General features: G+C 41.8%; 1 protein-coding gene across 4 annotated transcripts in view; it reads left to right on the top strand.

The window, feature by feature from the left end:
- Arhgap26 (Rho GTPase activating protein 26) overlaps positions 1–18,290 on the top strand; it is a 387,815-nt gene that overhangs the window by 224,871 nt on the left and 144,654 nt on the right. For all 4 annotated transcript variants that reach the window (XM_034518108.2, XM_076912737.1, XM_076912736.1 and 1 more), the window contains exons 13-14: positions 6,866–6,931; positions 10,265–10,339. In XM_034518108.2, the coding sequence (XP_034373999.1) occupies positions 6,866–6,931; positions 10,265–10,339 (141 nt within the window). The remainder of the gene's footprint in view (positions 1–6,865; positions 6,932–10,264; positions 10,340–18,290) is intronic.

Below are 18,290 nucleotides of genomic sequence, written 5' to 3'. Positions count from 1 at the left end.
TAACTGACGTATAAAAAAACTACAAAGTGTGCACATCAAATAGACTACCTCACAGTGCTGATATTTGTATACATTGGATAATATGGAGGCTACACTCTAGAGAGATTAACAACAAACTATAAACAAGTAGACCAAGGTATACTTTCTGGTAGAGGCAAATCCCATGAAGAATTATGAAGAAGGAGCTAGAGAATCAGGGGAAAGAAAGGCACTTGTGCCAGCGGTTTTTGGCACAAGCCTTTAATCCTAGCACTTGGGAGGCAGAGGCAGGAGGATTTCTGAGTTCGAGACCAGCCTGGTCTACAGAGTGAGTTCCAGGACAGACAGGGCTACACAGAGAAACCCTGTTTCGAAAAACAAACAAACAAACAAACAAACAAACAAACAAACAAAAAAGAAAGGCACTTGGGTCAGATGGCTAGAGCCTCCTAAGAAGTGACTTTTGAGCAGAAACCTGGAGGAAAGAGGGCAGGATGCGTGTGAGAAGTTGCCAGGTGAGTACTGCTGACCAAAGGGCCAGCCACACACAAACACCCTAAGGGGGGAATGAATGGGGCTGTATGGATATTCAAAAGGATCATTGGGACAGATGGGAGGAGGTCTGGAGGAGAGCAGCCAGGTAGGCTAGGGCTAGACTCATGTGCTCATGAGCTAAGATTGTGTTCTTAGTATTGGAGACGCCCCTAGAGCATTGTGATGAGGTGAGGTAGATTGTCTGCTGCTGTCGGTTAAAAGGATGGCCCTGGAGGTCAGTAAAGAATAGACCCAGGGGACAAAAGGAGAAGCATGCTAGAGATGATTGCTGCAGTTCAGGAAAAGGACTCTGCAGGCTTAGGTCCTGGTATTAGCTATAAGTCTACCAAGAAGGAGCTGGGTTGGATACAAGTGGATTGTCCTTTTAGCTAGCTTGAATGCAGCATCAGCTTGGGGCATGCGAGACAATAGCTCAGATATGTTCCTTGTGTATCACCTTTACTGCACATGCTTACATATACATGTGTCACCTCATTATTATCATTTTTTCTGTAAATTTCTTTTTTAAACCTCTACTTAAGATGTAAATATATCATGAAGTACATTTTATGTCAAACAGATTTCTAATACTCATTACATAGGTACACAGCTCAAAGAAATATTTGTGAATTTCTTGGAATCATTCCATATACCACATAGGCAGAAGCTCGTTTTACATATTAAGACCCAGAGTCGGTCTACCCTTCATATCCTGCAGGGAAGGCAGTAGTGCAGATGCTGACAATTGGATGAGTTAGTGATGCATTTTGTGTATGGCCAGGAGAGTTTAAGGTGCTGGCTGCTTTCCAAGGGGCTCTCCCATTTACCAAAGCACACTGTATAGGAGAGGACTCAGGATTTGTGTCACAAGTGTACCCAACTTCACGTGACTCGTGGAATTGACGCTGCTAGGAGATGAGAAAGAGATAACAGCAGAGTGAATGAAATGAGTAAGTGGAGATATTTATGAACCATTGTCTTCATGATTGCTTATTTTAATTTGGTACTTGTCATTATTTTTCACAGAGCCACACAAATAAACATGACAGCTCATGCTGTCTGATCTGAAAGAGGTTGATAAGACACTTGGAGGAGTAAGCTAGGAGGGAAGATTAAGGAGACTTTTTGAGAAATTTATACTTAAGGAGCGTTCATTGCTTAGTCAAAGTCTGGAGAGTGTGGTTAATTAGATGCTCAAAGAAAGCCAGTGTGGTGAGATGCTAAGTGCTAGGGAAGTGGCATCCGAGGAGGCTGCAGAAGCAAACTAGGGCTGGGCCACAGGGCTCTGTTGGTTCATGTCCAGGATTTGGGTTACATCCTGGACAATGTTGATACTGCAGATTGAATAAATACGTTGTCAGTTTCAATACCATTGAAGCATAAGAATAAGAGTGAAAGTGGTTCCTTAAAGTAAGAGATAGGCCAGAGACTCTTGTTGAAAAACTTAAACCAATGGGTCTGTCTCATAGAAGGATAGCCATACCTGTGCAAGGAGTTGAGTTATTGGAGTAAAGGTTTGTGGCATCAAACCCAGTGGGTGGGTTGGCTCAGTATGGATAAATATAGTGTAGGAGAGCATATGCCTCTTTTTAGAGAAAGAATGGATATTATTTGTTTTAGAATCAACGGGACAAGTCAAGGTGGGAAAGAGAAAGCTAGGTTGATGGAGTGTGCCATTGATGGATTGTTAGTAGGGAGGCAACATGGACTTTTTTGTTGTTCTTGTTTGTTTGTTCTTGTTCTTTGCCTTACAGAAGCGTTTCAGTTTCATGAGGTCCCTGAGCCTGAGCCATTGGTGTTCTATTTAGGAAGTTGGCTCCTATACCAATGTGTTCAAGGCTAGTCCCACTTTCTGTTCTGTTAGGTTTAGTATATCCAGCTTTATGTTGTCTTTGGTCCACTTGGTTAAGTTTTGTGCAGGGTGATAGCTATAGATCTATTTGCATTCTTCTACATGCAGTCATCCAGTTAGACCAGCACCATTTGTTGAAGATGCTTTCTTTTTTCCATGGTATCATATTTTCCTTCTTTGTCAAAAGTCACCTCTCCATAGGTGTGTGGGTGTATTTCGAGGTCTTCAATTCTATTTCATTGGCCAACCTGTCTGACTCTGTACCAATACCATACAGTTTTCATTACTATTGCTCTGTAGTACAACTTGAGGTCAAGAGTCAGGGATGAGGATACCTCTGGAAGTTCTTTTATTGTTCAGGGCTGTTTTTGCTATCCTGGGTTTTTTGTTTTTCCATATGAAGTTGAGAATTGTTCTTTCAAGGTCTGTAAAGAATTTTGTTAGAATTTTGATGGTATTGCATTGGCTCTGTAGATTGATTTTGGTTAATGTGTCAATCTTCACTATGTTAATCCTACTGGTCTATGATCATGGGAGATCTTTACATCTTCTGATATCTTCCTCAGTTTCTTTCTTCAGAGACTTGAAGTTCTTGACATACAGGTCTTTCACTTGCTTAGTTAGAGTTAGACTAAGATATTTTATATTATTCACGGCTATTGTAAAGACTCTTGCTTCCCTAATTTCTTTCTCATCCTGTTTATCATTTGTATAAAAGAGGACTACTGATTTCTTTGAGTCAATTTTGTATCCAGCCACTTTACTGAACATGCTTATAAGCTGTAGGTGTTCTCTGGTAGAATTTTTTTTTGGAGGGGGGGGTCACAAGTATACTATCAAATATTGATACATTGACTTCTTCCTTTCCAATTTCTATCCCCATGATCTCCTTTAGTTGTCTTATTTCTCTGGCTAGAACTTCAAGTACTATTTTGAATAGATAGGGAGAGAGTGGGCAGCCTTGTCTTGTCCCTGATTTTAGTGGAATTGTTTTTGTTTTTACAAATATGGACAACAAGGTAGTGGAAAGATAGGAGCAAGAAGAAGTATGAAGAGGCTAGCTCAGAAGTCACTGCAAGCACCCTGGCAGCACAGATAACAGAACTAAGATTGCTATGGATGAGAAGAGTGTTTTAACCCTAGTATTCCTTTTCATTCTATTGGAACCAAGACAGTGGTGAAGGTGGGAGCTAGACAAAATGGAGAAACGTTAAGTGCAAATGATGGAAAGATGGTGATATTTTGGATGTGTATAAAAGGTGGGAAGGAGGAGAGATGCTCATGGTTTTGTTAGAGCTGTCACATATAATCAGATACATTCATACATCACCACCACCTACACAGTTCTTTTAAAGAAGAGAGGTAATTATCTCAGGTGAGGTATCAGAAGCTTACATCAGTGGTTTTTGTTTTGTGTGTGTGTGTGTTTGTTTTTTATTCACAGTATAACAGTAGTAGTTATGGTAGAGCCCTGTCTTTCTGTCTGGACATTTTAAGCAAGAAAAAGAATTGATTGTACCTTATCTGGTGGTGTTCTTATTGCACTGAGGCAAAATAATTTTGAGTCACCTGCCTCCTCTTCCTAGAGTTCATATTGGCCTGGTAACCCAAACCCACACCATTGTTAGGTACTGATCTGGGTTTGCCCTGAGATGCACCAAGTTGACACCAGTCTGTGTGTCTGTGTGTTTTTCCATATTCTTTCAGTGCTTCTTTAGAATGGAGTTATGTGACTCTGGTCCTTTCTTTTCTCTTAAAAGGAAAGATAGATACAAGGCTTCAGAGGTTGTGATAGAAGTTGGGATGGCAGCACCTTTCTAACTTGGGAGGTCAGCCTGCATCTTCTGTGTGCACTCTGCCAATATTAATTATAGTGCATCAGTCTTGTCTGCTGCTGTTAAACCTGGGCCCAGGGAACTTGAGGTTGAGGGAGGATGAGAAGCCAAGTTTAACTGCATCTCAGGATGCTGAGCCTGGGAGCCACGGCTCCTACATCAACTCATTGTAAGTCAAATTAAGGGAATAATACAAACCTAGTAGATATTTAATGAGAGATTATTTCTGGAGATTATAAGGATACAGAAATTGCAAATAAATCCCTGACCTTTTCTGAGCCTTGGCTCAGTGAATGGGCTGAATCACCTGCTCAGGGGGATTAAGGACAGCCGCATCCATCTGGCAGGCTACTTTCTCAGTCATTTGCAAACTTTGCTCCATGGTGCTAGTGTTCCAGACCTTTTAGTAGGAATTCACTTTGAGGACTAGATCTCAGTTGCTAAGATTATGTACCCTGTTGAGCCAAAGTCGGAACTAATGTTCTGCTTATATATACAGTAGAGTCCCTGTCAGATCAGTGACACTTAGGCTACATTAAATAATATGCAGTTGTTAATTATTAGTAACCCAGTCATGATGTCAGCAGGAAATTCAAGTTGATGAGAGTAGAAGTCAAACTGTGTGTCTGTGTGTTGATGTGTGTGTGTGCACGCACACATGTGTAAGGGAAAGAGACAGAGGACAAAGGGCAAATGGAAAAATTCAGGATGCGGCAGTGCATATGATGTGTTTCAGTTTTGGTTTTCAGATTCAGAACATCAGCTGCTAAACTGTCTTTTATGAGTTCTTGGGAATCTTGTTTGATGTGGGTTCCATTTCTTCACATAATCTTATCTGTTTACAAAACTAGGTAGTCAACTCAGTGTACAAGTCTAATAAACTAGGCTTAGCAGAGTTATCCTGAACTCCTGTTTGGCTCTGCAGCACATAAATGCTATGTACATTTGACAATTAAGATACACTGATAAATAGAGAATCTTCTGTGTGAACTATAAGGCTTTTTAGTTTTACATCAGTACAAAGGGTGTTTACTTGCTGGTAACAAATTAGAGAAACTGCACCAGTATAAGGAAAACCAATCTGAATATTGAGTGGGGTCTTTGCCATTAAAAAAAAAATCACAGTTAATATAAGTTGGTAGAATTTATTTATTTTTCAGATATCTGGAAAGTTCCTTTGCATTGTTTTCTTCTGTGCACCACTGTCTAGGGGCTAGCTTACTTCCTAGCTGACCTGGGAGGTCAGCCAAGCACTGGGACTTTCTCTCTCTCAGTTGCCAAGTTCTTTCCAATTTTCCAAAACTTTTGTTGATGTTTCTGGGGTAAGGAAGTGGTTTTTGTCCAAGATGAAGTTCATCTATGTTTAGAAGGAATCAGTGTTCACAAGCCTGCTTTTAAAATATTGAAGTTCAGAGTCTCAGCAGCTCCCAGAATTCAGTGCACAATGGCGGTTCCTTTCCCCAGACTTCTGACTGCCATGTCTTTGAAAGATACTCTGAAACACTTCTCTAAAAACAAAGTGAAGGGTTCCATGGACTCCAGAGTGATAGTCATAAATATTTTGGAAAGTTTCTTAAGCACAAAAAGATAATTCCAGGCCTGACATATACTTTCCCAATGGCTTCTGAGTGCTTCTTGAAAGAGTGAGAATCATGCCTTGCACTGAAAAAGATGCCCAGTGTCCTTAGTCATCCGATGCAAAACAAAACCACAGCAAGAAAGTTCTGACCCCACCCAGATGGCTGTAAAGAAAACAGACAATAACTGGTATCTGCAGGATGTCTCAGGTGCTCAAACTAACTCAGACCTGCAAGCTATGCATATTGTATCAGTGGATAACCAAAGCTTGGGGTTGAGTTTTTGTGGATGCCTGGCCACTTTATTGATACTTAGAAACTAGTTTTCCCCTGGGAAAAGTTGTTCCTGTGGATTGTTTCATTTTCCGAGTGGCACTGGAAGGCACTGGAACAAATGGAGAACCTGTTGACCAGCTGATATGCTGCAGAGAGAGGCTGTCCTGTTTCTGGGTCTAGCCCAGGTAGCTTTGTTCAGCTGTTTCAGTGTTCAAAGTTGATTGATTTTTCTTTCCTTCATTTCCCCCCCTTTTTCCTGCCTTTTCTAATCACCAGAACAGAATTATTTTTTTTTAATTCAAAGTTATATTTAAAGCATTTTGGTGAACTGGCCCCTGGAGCACGTCTGTACATGTTAAATTGGCAACTTTGCTCATATTTAGCTTTTCCAAGCCTCAGTTTTTTCATCTGTAATGTGGGGCTAATAACACTGTCATTCAAGAGAATTTGCTGGCATTACAAGACATAATCTAGGTAAAACACTTATCCATCGTTTTCAAAGCACTTCACATTTGCTCTATGTAGCTGACTGCAAACAGTTATTCTTCTGACTCTAACTAGGAGTCTGTTACTCTGTATGGCAATTTCTTGTTAGAAACTTAGGATAGAGCCAAAGTTAATGTAAGAACTAAGATAACACATGCAGAACACTTGGCATGTATCTGGCCTAGGGTAGGCTCTTTGCCAGTATCACTATTTCTAAATTATCTGTATTTTGCACACATGTATGCTGTGACCACACCATGTAGTTTGCTTTCAGTGTGCCGGTTTGCACATCCTGTGGCCTGACCACACTTCTCTTGTTCTTTCAGCCGCACAGTTGGACAGTATCGGCTTCAGCATAATAAGGAAGTGCATCCATGCGGTGGAAACCAGAGGTAAAGTAGCCTATCAGAGGGACAGATGGCGTTGTTCTCATGGAAGGTCATGCATCTGTGAGGCAGCAGACCTGCTCCCTGCTGCTTCTGATTTTAAGTAACTCATTCACTCCCCTGGTGTCACTGTGTTTCTACAGATCATGTTGGTCTGAAGCATGAACAACAGGGGGTTCATCACCTGTTTCATGTCACCCAAGTCTCTGGTTGATCACAAGAATGTCTTACATGTATACTGATTGAAATCAGTTCTTGAATCTCAGTTATTATTAAAATAATTGAAAATACAGCCGCAGCAGTTTGGTAGATATGCTTCTGTATTACCAACTTCATTCATGGTGTGTAGTGGTGGCTCTCAGAGCAGATAGAAGTTGAGAAACTTACCATTGTAACCATTCTGTAACAGTGTGAGGAGTTATGAAAATCTCTATGATTTCTGACCATGCTGCAGGTACTGCTAATATCACTGTGGTTTAACATTCGTGAGGGAAGGAAATGCACAATGTTAGTGACAGTGAAAATAAAGGCTCTTTTCTCACCTAGTTTATAGACACTGGACTCTCTCCAGGGATCATCTTAGACTCTGTGGACCCCAGTAATGATCTCTGGTCTGCAGACCTGGACTTGAGAACCATCACAGACAGAGAAGGAAGGGGTTAGCTGCCTCCTCCACATTGATGTTTCCCAGATCTATTAGGGCAGGGCATGAGATAGGGGAGGCTGGGTTACTGTAGTCTACCACAAACCAGAATCTTTAGTTCTGGCATTGTAGGGCTTTAAGTGCTTTAGATCCATTGTGGCCTTGAGGAAAGCTGCTAACTGTCTCTCTACTGAGATTGATTAAAAACCAAGTGAATGAGTCTTTATTCTCCAGTATTCTAACTATTGTACTTTTTATTTGTTTGAAAGAAATTCTGACTTTTAAAGCAGAGTTATAACCTTACTAGTGGTGAAATAGAAAGAGAGAGGGATATGGACACACACAAACACATGTACATACACACATACACAGACACAAACAGACACAGACACACACACAGAGCCACTTTACTAATGGTGAAATAGAAAGGGAGAGGGGTATACACACAGACACACACACACAGAGACACATACACACACACACACACGTACACACAGACCTAGTAACACACAGACACACAGACACAGATACACACACACACACACACACACACACACACACACACACAGAGGCAGGTTGGGGGCAACAGAATATCTTGAGTTTCTGCACCTATGTGTCCTATGAGGCGTCTTCTAAAGGTGTTACTTTAATGTATAGAAGCAGGTTTGTATATGTGTTTGTTTGGTTTTGCTTTTTAATGTTTAATTATTCTTGATTGCTGTCATCAAAAAAATCAAGACAGGCTCTCAACAAGGGTACATAAAATACACCCAGAAAGTGCCTAGTAGACATAATTGGAAGTTGATCCTGAAATATAAGGGTGTTGGTTGTGTTGAGCCAAAAGAATGTTTATACAGTGATGTGGTTAGAAGGCAAAATCAGGAACCAATCAAATGCCTCAACATTCGGCTAACTCAATTGTGATTCACTTGTGCAATAAAATCTTGTGACCCACTGAAAGTAGAAATTTTTCTTTCTCATCTCATATTCATATGTGTTAAGTGAAAAATACAGTTTTAAAACAAACAGCTGCCCTGCCTGAGCCCATGCTGTGTGTCCTCAAGAGGACCTCCTCTGCACAGGTCTCAGTGTGACAGCAGTGGCTTCTGCTATCTTTTACTCTCTTCTTTTGATTTTCTGTTTGCCTAAGGTATGATGCCTAAGTTTTTAGAATTTATATTTCTAAGGTAATTTTCAAAAAGTTTAGATTTGTTTTTATTAAAAGAAAAGGATAAAATCAGTGTGTTAGTCTGTAACCCTGCTGTTCAGAAGGCTGAGATTAGAATGTTGAGAGTTAAAGGCCAGCCTGGGCTACAGAGTAAGGCACTGTCTCAAAAGGACTTGTAAGGAAAGGGGAAGAGAACACAGGGAATAGTTAGCACAGGCAAAGGCAAAGCACATATAGACAAGCTAGTGTATTTGCTTAAGGTGGGCTGTGTGTTTGTCTGTTTGAGCAAAACCCAAACCAAGAGGGAAACCGAGTCACCTAAAACTCTTCCCAGGATCTATGATCACTGCAAAACAGTAGCTTGTAAACCTCGTAGGCCACCATAAGAAGTTCTGAATATGATGTACACCTAAGAACTGGAAGGTGTTAAGAGAAGTGATATGAACTAACTCTCACAATAAGAAGTTCACAGGGGACCTGGAGAGGAAGCATAGCAGTTCCTGAGAGGTACGAGATGTGATGGACTTGGGTCAACAAGAAAACCATTCTCAATCACTCAGTCTAAGTTGTTCCCTGTTGGAGCTGAGGGGATAAATCATTAGTAGGACATGAGGCCTTGAGTTTGATCCACAAAACCCAAGTCAAAATGCTGGGCGTGGTGACACACACTTGTGATCTCAGTACTGGAGAAGCAAAAACAAGATCTGTAGGCTCACTGGCCACCCAGTGAAACCATATTGATGAACCCTAGGCCAAGGAGAGATCCCGTGTCAAAGGAGGTAGATTGCGTTCTGAAGAATATCAGGTTGGCCCCTAGCCACCATATGCATAGACACACATGTGACCTACACATGGGAACAGACATAGACCACATATATCCACACATCACATACATGCATATAATTGCCTCCTTTTGTAATTGGCACAGAGGCACACTAATCCAGGCATTTCAGTAAATGGAAGTTCTATAGTTTGAATTTTGTCTTTGTTTAACTGTGTCGCAGTAAACACCTTTGCTCTAACTGTAATGGATTTTCTGATTTCTCAATCTTGACAAACATTCCCTAAGATGGAAAATGTCCTTACTCGTCAGTATTTTTTATGCTGTGTGTAAAAATAGATGGAAAGTTATTTATCTTCTTCTGTGAATGATTTTTTTAAAAAGTCATGCCACTTTGGATTTTTGAATCTAAGAATTGGTTAAATATTACATCTTTAAAATAACGTTTTTTGCATCTTTAAAAATCTTCATCTGCTTCCTTTGGCAAGAGAGGAGGTGAGTTTCTTTCCTGCCAGCGCCCCGGCTAAGGCGAGGGCTGGAGTGTGCAGCACATCCGTGAATCCTTAGGCAGCTGTGCCAAATCCCACTCGTTTGCTAAGAGCTGAGCTGAGTGGCAGGGAACATTAATTACAGCAGCTTTTAGAAGGAGAGAGAAAATGAAGGAAAAATACAAGAGCATTTTGGCCTTGTTGGCCTGATGGTGTTCTGATGCTCATCTAATTAAATCATCATCTTTCCTCTTCTCAGGGATCAATGAACAGGGACTCTACCGAATCGTGGGGGTCAACTCCAGAGTGCAGAAGTTGCTGAGCGTCCTGATGGGTGAGTTCAGCAGTGGCTTTGTCAGGCGTGTCCCTTGGGTAGCTCCTCCGAGCTTTTCTGGTTCCTAGGTAGCCTCTGGGTTAGGAGTTAGGGTACGCAAATGCCCATTCCCAGCAACTGCCCTGCTTGCTAGTTGTGGCTGTGGGTGGGAACAGGAGAGGCTCTGAGTGGGCCTTTGTAAGACTGAAATAACATGGCGGGACAAGTACCTCACAGTCTTTAGACTCAATGCTCCAGCCCAAGTGCTACTCACTCAGTCACATCATGCCATGTCCTGCTCTGTCGTTAATAGCTCATGACTCCTTCAGTCCTCTTTTGAGACAGATATTCAGTAGGACACACCCTATGCCCAAGAAAGGGCATCTTTCTGGCCCGTGAGGACCTCATGGTGTCACATTCCTGATACCCAGGGTGTCATGTAACCTTCAGATAAAATGTATAGATGCAGATCAGCCTCAAGATCCCTCTCCCTTCTAGATTTCAAGCCGTCACTTGATCAGGAGAGCCTCCTCCGTCCTCGGCTGATGTATAAATAGAAAGCTACTACCTCCAAATGCACACTGTTTGAATCAAAATCCATGAGCCAAAGTTGCCTAGGCTGCAGATATCCTGTATTTTTAGCTATGCAGCCAGCCTCAGTGAGTCACATGGATCTAAATGGCAAACAGATCAAATTTCATAGATCAGTGGCTGTTGTCCATGTCCACAAAAGCCGTAGCCTAGTACTTGAGAAGATTAACTCTCAGTCAGGCTCTAACATGGCATTTCAGGAGAGGGCCTTTCTTCTGTGTTTGTCACTTCTTTGTCATTCCGGTTTCTGAAAATAGCCTTTGTATGTGCAAACGTCTACTCCTTTATATGGGCCAGAATGAGGTACGCACTCTGCTGTCAAGACTCCTCGGGATCATGGGTTACACTGAGAGCCGCTGTTGGGAAGCGTGGTGTATGGGAGGCTCATCTACACTCACTTCCCATTCTTCAGTTCCGATGTGGGATGCGGTTTTATTATTTTTAAATTTTTGAAGTAATTGTGAGAGAACAAATGCCTTGTAAGAAACAATGCAGATGGATCTTTCATATCCTCTACCCAAATTCCTCCAATTATTGCTTCTTACCAGGCTGCGTTTCAGTACTGGTATTGATACAGCCCAAATGCAGAGAATTTCTACTCCCATAATGGCCTTGGGTTCCTTTTTATATCTACTCCCTGCTTTACTTCTTCATATTCAATCCCTAACCCTGGTGACCAGCAGTTTACTTTTTTTTCTTTTAATTTTGTTACTTTGAAATCACTTGTTATATAAATGGAATAATAGAATGTATGACTTGAGAGTTGAATATCTTTTTTTAGTGAACTTAATTATTTCTAGATTTGATTAACTTGTATGTATCATTGCTCGTTGATTTCTTTTTAACTGCTAAGTAGTATTCCATTGTATGGTCATACCACGGTTTAGCCATTCACCTGCTGCGGGACTTTGGGTTGTTTCCATTTCAGGCTTAATGAATAAAGTTGCTATAGATATTTGGAGAGAATTTTTATGTAAGTATTTGTTTATTCTCATATAGTAAGTACCCAAGGGTTCTATTGCTGGGCCATATGTTGATGTGACTTAATTTTGAGAAATTCTAACATAAGGAAGAAGTTAGAGCTTAGCAGGTGTCAGCTTTCAGTCTTTCATTTCTGCCTAGGATCTGGAATAGATTTCTAGATGATAGTGAGTCAAATTTTAGAAAGAACTCTCTTGCCATTCTGCAGAGTCCTGGTAGGGGTGAGATAGGCATGCAACTTAAAGCTGTTATCTAATGCTTGACTCTAATCTTGCTACTGCTATGCTGGACACACTTCATTAGCATAAGAACCATTACTTCAGGAAAGTGTTCTTCCCTTTCCTCATTCATAGTCCTGCCCCGTCCATAAGCTTCCCTGGACTAGCCTTATCCCTACTCCCAGGCCCAGACATAGGCACGAGCTCTAGGCCATGTACGTCCATCTGTTGAGGATAATGTGACTGGCTCCAAATTGAAAAGTTTATCATGTGACTGGCCCGCACTGGCCAATCAAAGTCCTCCCTGTGGCCTACTGCCAAAACTGTCTATCTAAATGTGGTGTTAGCACTTAATATGACCTGAATCTGGAGCAGGGATAGCGAAGGAAATAGAATCCAGATTGAGCAAATATGAGCAATAGAGGTAGGATGCAGGGTAAAGGCAGAAGCTATTGATGTTGTGGCTTGTTTTTAATATCTGAGAGAGCTACTTGGTCTTTTCTGCTGACAACCTAAGTACTGTGCTGAAAAGCTTAAACACCTCCCCCAACCCCCAAAGGAGATAATGCACTCTTAAAAGTTCTAAATGGTAGAGATACATGCATCAGGGACAGAATCAGGAATAGGATTTAGAATAGTTCACAGAATACAAGGCATTTGCCTATGTGGCTGGTCCATCCAAGAAGATGTCTGCATTCAGGGTCCAGAGACTCTGCCATCCTTACTAGGAGCCCTTTCCATTCTCTTCTTCCTTCCAGTTTCTCATCATCTGTGTCCTTTGCTGGCCTTGGCTTTGGCTTTGTTCTCTCTGGGAGTGTCCCAGATAGACCCAGTCACTGCAGTTTTTGGAGGTTGCATCACTCAGCAGAGTGTCTTTCGGGTGACAGTTTTGGCAGTAGGCCACAGGGAGGACTTTGATTGGCCAGTGCGGGCCAGTCACATGATAAACTTTTCAATTTGGAGCCAGTCACATTATCCTCAACAGATGGACGCACATGGCCTAGAGCTCGTGCCTATGTCTGGGCCTGGGAGTAGGGATAAGGCTAGTCCAGGGAAGCTTATGGACGGGGCAGGACTATGAATGAGGAAAGGGAAGAACACTTTCCTGAAGTAATGGTTCTTATGCTAATGAAGTGTGTCCAGCATAGCAGTAGCAAGATTAGAGTCAAGCATTAGGTGAGCAGCATAACAGAATGTAGCACACGTATGTTGTCATGGAAGAGCCCTGGAAGATGGCAATAGGTAAGGCAGAGAATACCACATCCAGGGCTAGACCAAAGAGCTGTGGCTTAGTAGTCAGTATTTTATATAGGGAGGGCACCAAGATGAAGCTTCAAATAGAATTCAAAGATGACAATGTGAGGTGACACTATTGAAAAGAAATGCAGTGTTTTAGAAAACTGCTAGTCTAAGACAGTCCACTTTGGACAAAAGAGATGTTCTGAAAGGCGGTGGTTCTAATCACTGTTCTCCGCAGCTCCCCAAGCAGGAATTACCCTTGCTCTCTTCCTTAGTCATCCTAGATATAGAGGAAAGTAGTCATGACTATCTGAAGAATGTCATGTAAGAGTAATAACTAGTGGCTGACAGTCACAAGGCCAACTCCTCTGCCAGGAGGACATTCCAGATAGACTGGAATATAAATGATCCTCCAGGGTAGAACTGACTACAGTGTAAGGTCGAACCTAGTGCCAAGAATGCGACCTGTGAGTCTCTCAGTCCAGGGAATCTAGTACTCTTGCAGTTGTCAGGCCAGTGCACTAGGTCTGCCTCCCTTCTCTCTTTTGAGTATGCTATTACAGCATCCTCCTCAATTCTTGGTACTGATGGTGGCCTGGCCTAGCCAATGGTATAGGATATAATCTGCTGTAGACCACAAACCCTTCAGGGCTCAGTGGGCAGCACATACTCACTCCCATCTGTTCTCACCCTTTTCATACTGAGCGACATGCAGATTCCACATTGCTTTCACTTGTTCCAGTGCTCTCCTAAGTGGATTTGTGTGCTCTGCTGTGGCAAACATGTCCTGGGATTAAAACCAGACACCAGCTTCAATCACTCATTCATTTCTTGTATTCTTACTTCACTGCAGACTATAGGTTGGATGGGGAGTAAGAGGCAATGTGTTGAGAATATCTTTGTTTTACTGATTAGAGTTCCTTAAGAAAGCTTATTAGAATTCCTCATAGCCTCTGCAGTGTCCCCTACACTTCATGCTGGTGTCCTGCCAAAAAACACCCTGTTTACTTCCTAGCAACAGAGGTTAATAGTCTTTGGGTAGTAAAAAAGACTCAGAGAGACTTTCAGACCTTCTGAAACAGAATATATGTACTGTCCTGTCCCTCTCCATTCTATTAATATTTTCCAAACACCACCACATTCCACCCCTACACACACCAGCTACATTCTTGCTCATTACCTGTCTGCTTCTCTTCCTTTCCATCTCTGTTTTTTTTTTAATTAAGCTACATTGTGCATGTGTATGTGTGTGTATCTGTGTATATGTGTGTGTACATGTGCACACATGCGGGTATGTGTGTGGAGGGAGAAAAGAGGACATGTGGGTTTATGTTTTCTTCTGTTATGTTTGTCCCAGGTAGGAACTCAGGTTAACAGTCTGAGAGGCAAGTACAATGCACTGAGTCATCTTGCTGACCTTTACCCCCTTCTAATTATTTTAAGTAATTTAATTCCCTTCTTTGTTTAAAAATTATGAGTAGTCATTGGTGAAACTTCACAAAAATACAAAAAGCATAAAGAAGAAAATAAGAGTCCTTTAGAGCAGAGACAACCTTTATTGGCTGCTTTATTGCATATGAGACCTTTTAATCATAGCCCCCTTTAAACCACATTACCAGCACATAGTGAGTGAGCAAGCATCGCATACTGTGTAATATGGTTACAACATGGGGCATGCATTCCTAGGCTTTCTACTAGGCTGTATTTACACAACATTGTGGTGTGTTAATTCCTCCTGTGCTCTTGCAGGTACACTTGTAGATGCACCAGTGCCCCTAAATCAGTCTCCTGCCCTTGTGTAGTTCAGCGGGAGTCCTGAGAGGCAAGGGGGCAGAGGAGAGCATGCACTTTGGAAGTAAATGCACTGCTAATTCTTTTCACTGTAGACAAATGGTTTCAATGGCCCATTCTTCTGTCTTCTGCTCCATGTAGTAGCCTGATCCACATAGAACTGGGACCATGAGATGGAAAGAGGCATGAGCATTGCTGAGTCAGAGCCTGTACACACTAAGAAATGCTCATAGGTCCGATGTTTTTACAGTCTGCCTTACAATGTGAGTTGCTGGGTCAGGCTCTGTATCTGCCTTCAGCTCCGCCCCTCCCCCACACACCCCCTGCTGTTGCCAAGCTCACTGTCAGCAAGTGTAAGCAGCCATGATCTGTAGTATTTGTTTTTATGTGAACAATACATGTAAAAATGTATTTCCCTCATTTAACCTTGTATTCTTTGGTTTTGGATTAAGTTGAATATTTTGAACATGTTCATTGTCACTGACAGAAGTAGAGTTTATTTATTTATTTATTTTTGCTTGTTTGCTTGTTTTGTTTTCTACCTGCTTTTATTCTTATCATTACTTTTCTGTTTTAACTGTTTGACGTAAGTTTTACATTTGGAAGCTGTATTAGCAGCACTTTATTCCAAGCTTTCATGCCCTAAGCTTTTTGTTTCCCTTTTCCTTTTGTCCTCATGGTAAAGTTGTATGAAGCCAATCTCTCATTCATTATTCTTGATGTGAATTCTGTTAAGAGACTCTCCTCATTCCAAGATTTTATAAACATTTTGCCTTTCTTAAAATTCATCTGTGGACTGGCAACACAGCTCAGCAAGTAAAGGTACTTGCTGCCAAGTCTGATGACCTGAAATTGATCCCTTGAGCATGCATGGTGGAAAGAAAGGATCAACTCCCACAAGGTGCCTTCTGAACTCTATGCATGTTCAACAGCACTCACGTGTGTGTACACGTGTATACACACACACACACATGCACGCATGCACACACACACACACTCACACACACACACACTTTCCAAAAGAAATGAGTGAATTTATAAATGAATGTAAACATTTTTAAAGTCATTTGGATTATATTCACACAAAGTATAAACTCTCCTTTTCCTCAAATATATTTATTGTTGACTGATAACTACAGAATACTCAACTACTATAAATATTACCTGTGAGTACTTCTAACAGTAACTGCATCCTCAAGGGAGCTTTTAGAGGTAGATTTTCTGGAGAACAAATCCTTTTTCACTTTGTTGTTCTGTAAACCCGGCACATGGCCCCCAGCCCTTTCTTTGGGGTTTTGCTGTTCCTCTTCTCTTGGTATTCTCAGAAAGTTATTAGGCTTGCCCCGAGTCCATATCACTCATTTAGACTCTGGTTAATTCCTGTTGTGTTCTTGTCATCAGCAGCATAGCTTTGTAGTTGAATCTTCAGTGTCTTTAATGGTGCCCTCAGCTTCCATTTGCTCATCAGCCGTCACCTTTTCTATTTCATTCCATCTCTCATATTGGCAGCTCATTTCATGGTGCCCACCTTTTCTTTAATGAATTCCTTTTACATCACAGAGTAGATGCTTTTAGTGCTTTGCTCTCTGTATTCTATACCAACAAACACTGCACAGGCAGCTTCTACAGGAAGTCTCTTTGCTGCGGACTTCACTCTGAATAGATTCTCCTTGGTTTGCAGTCACTTCCCCGAGTCCTATTTCAGATTCATTCTCTTCTGTGGCATTGAAGGGCTGCTGTATAAGATGCCAGCCAAATCCTAGTCAGTCATAAATCTTTTAGTTTGTATGGCTCTGTAGTCTTGAATAATTCCTCCTGGCCCTACTCTGCTTAAGATCTTGGAAGAACTGGAGTATGTAACTGTAAACCTGAAGCCTGCAATTCTTTTCTTGTTTCTTTGCTGATTCTTCAAGGACACACGCATGCACACACACAGGCAAATATTATATGTATATATTTTGCAAGCCAAAGATGACCTGGTAGCCCTGATCCCTTGGTCTCTACTTCTGGAATGTTGGGATTATAGGTGTCACGACCACATCTGCTGATTTTCCCCTTCAGAATTCATTCCTTACATTATAAAGGTATTCTTGCATCACCGCTGCCCAGCCCTACCTCAGTGTCTCGGTTCTCTTCTCAGGGCTGTGATAGGCCTGTGGAAAGCAGCCTCCCTTCCAGCTGTGCAGGAAAGGGTTGGGGCCTGACTTCCCTCCTAGGATGACATGTTATGCTGGAGGCCAACACCTACTACACAATGCTCTCAAAGGCTTTCTCTGGGCCTTCTCTGAGCCCCAGCTCTGGCAACAGGAGGATGTTAACTAAAAGGCTTCTTTGCTGTGTGTCTTTATTAATGTTTAACTATGATGACAAAGAAATGCAAATTCAGCATTGCTGCTTCTCTCCTCCCATGCTGTCCACATTCTTCTAGGTTAGAATTAAAGCGAGCACAAGGGAGGTGGTAAAGAACGCTGCTTTAAATCACTAAATTACAGGCAGTGTTCTTCCCCTCCTGTCTCCAGCCATGAACTAGCCTGCCCTGTCCCTCTGGAACCTTGAAGGTCTGCATTCCTTTCTCCTGTGCCCTCATTTCCCACACTGCCATAAATAAAAGCATCTGAGGACTTCTTTCTGAAGAGTACCACAAGGAGCAGGCTCTTCTTCATGACGACTTCTGAGACCTGTATCTTACACCCTAAAGAGTGGAAACAACCCAGACTGAAGACTGTATACAAGGGAAAGTAGGGAACTGATAGACAGATAGAGGGTGGTATGCTATGGTCCTGAGTTCCCAGAGAGGGAAGATAACTTATGGAGGCTCCCCTTTCTCCGCTCTGACACTTGTAACTACCCTGCCTATAAGGATACTGCAAGAACTAATAAGACAGAGACCCCAGACAGTAAGAGCTTTTCAGTCCCAAAACACAAGTGGTTGTGGGTGGTATTTTGGATTCTTAAATATGACATATAGGAAATTGCCAAGGTTTTTAAGTTTTGTGACTTTATAGTCAGAAAACAGAGCATCCACCTTTGTTTCTCAAATCACCAAATATTAAATCTAGCCTTGGGAGAATGACCTGTAGGGTAAATGAAGTTTGATATACAAGGAGGGTGGTATACATGTAGAAACTGTGTTTTCCTCTAAGTTGTCATGG

This window comes from Arvicanthis niloticus, chromosome 14 (assembly GCF_011762505.2).
Source record: "Arvicanthis niloticus isolate mArvNil1 chromosome 14, mArvNil1.pat.X, whole genome shotgun sequence".
Classification (NCBI taxonomy): domain Eukaryota; kingdom Metazoa; phylum Chordata; class Mammalia; order Rodentia; family Muridae; genus Arvicanthis; species Arvicanthis niloticus.
The sequence above is the reverse complement of the archived record's forward strand: the minus strand, read 5'-3'. Positions and strand labels throughout refer to the sequence as shown.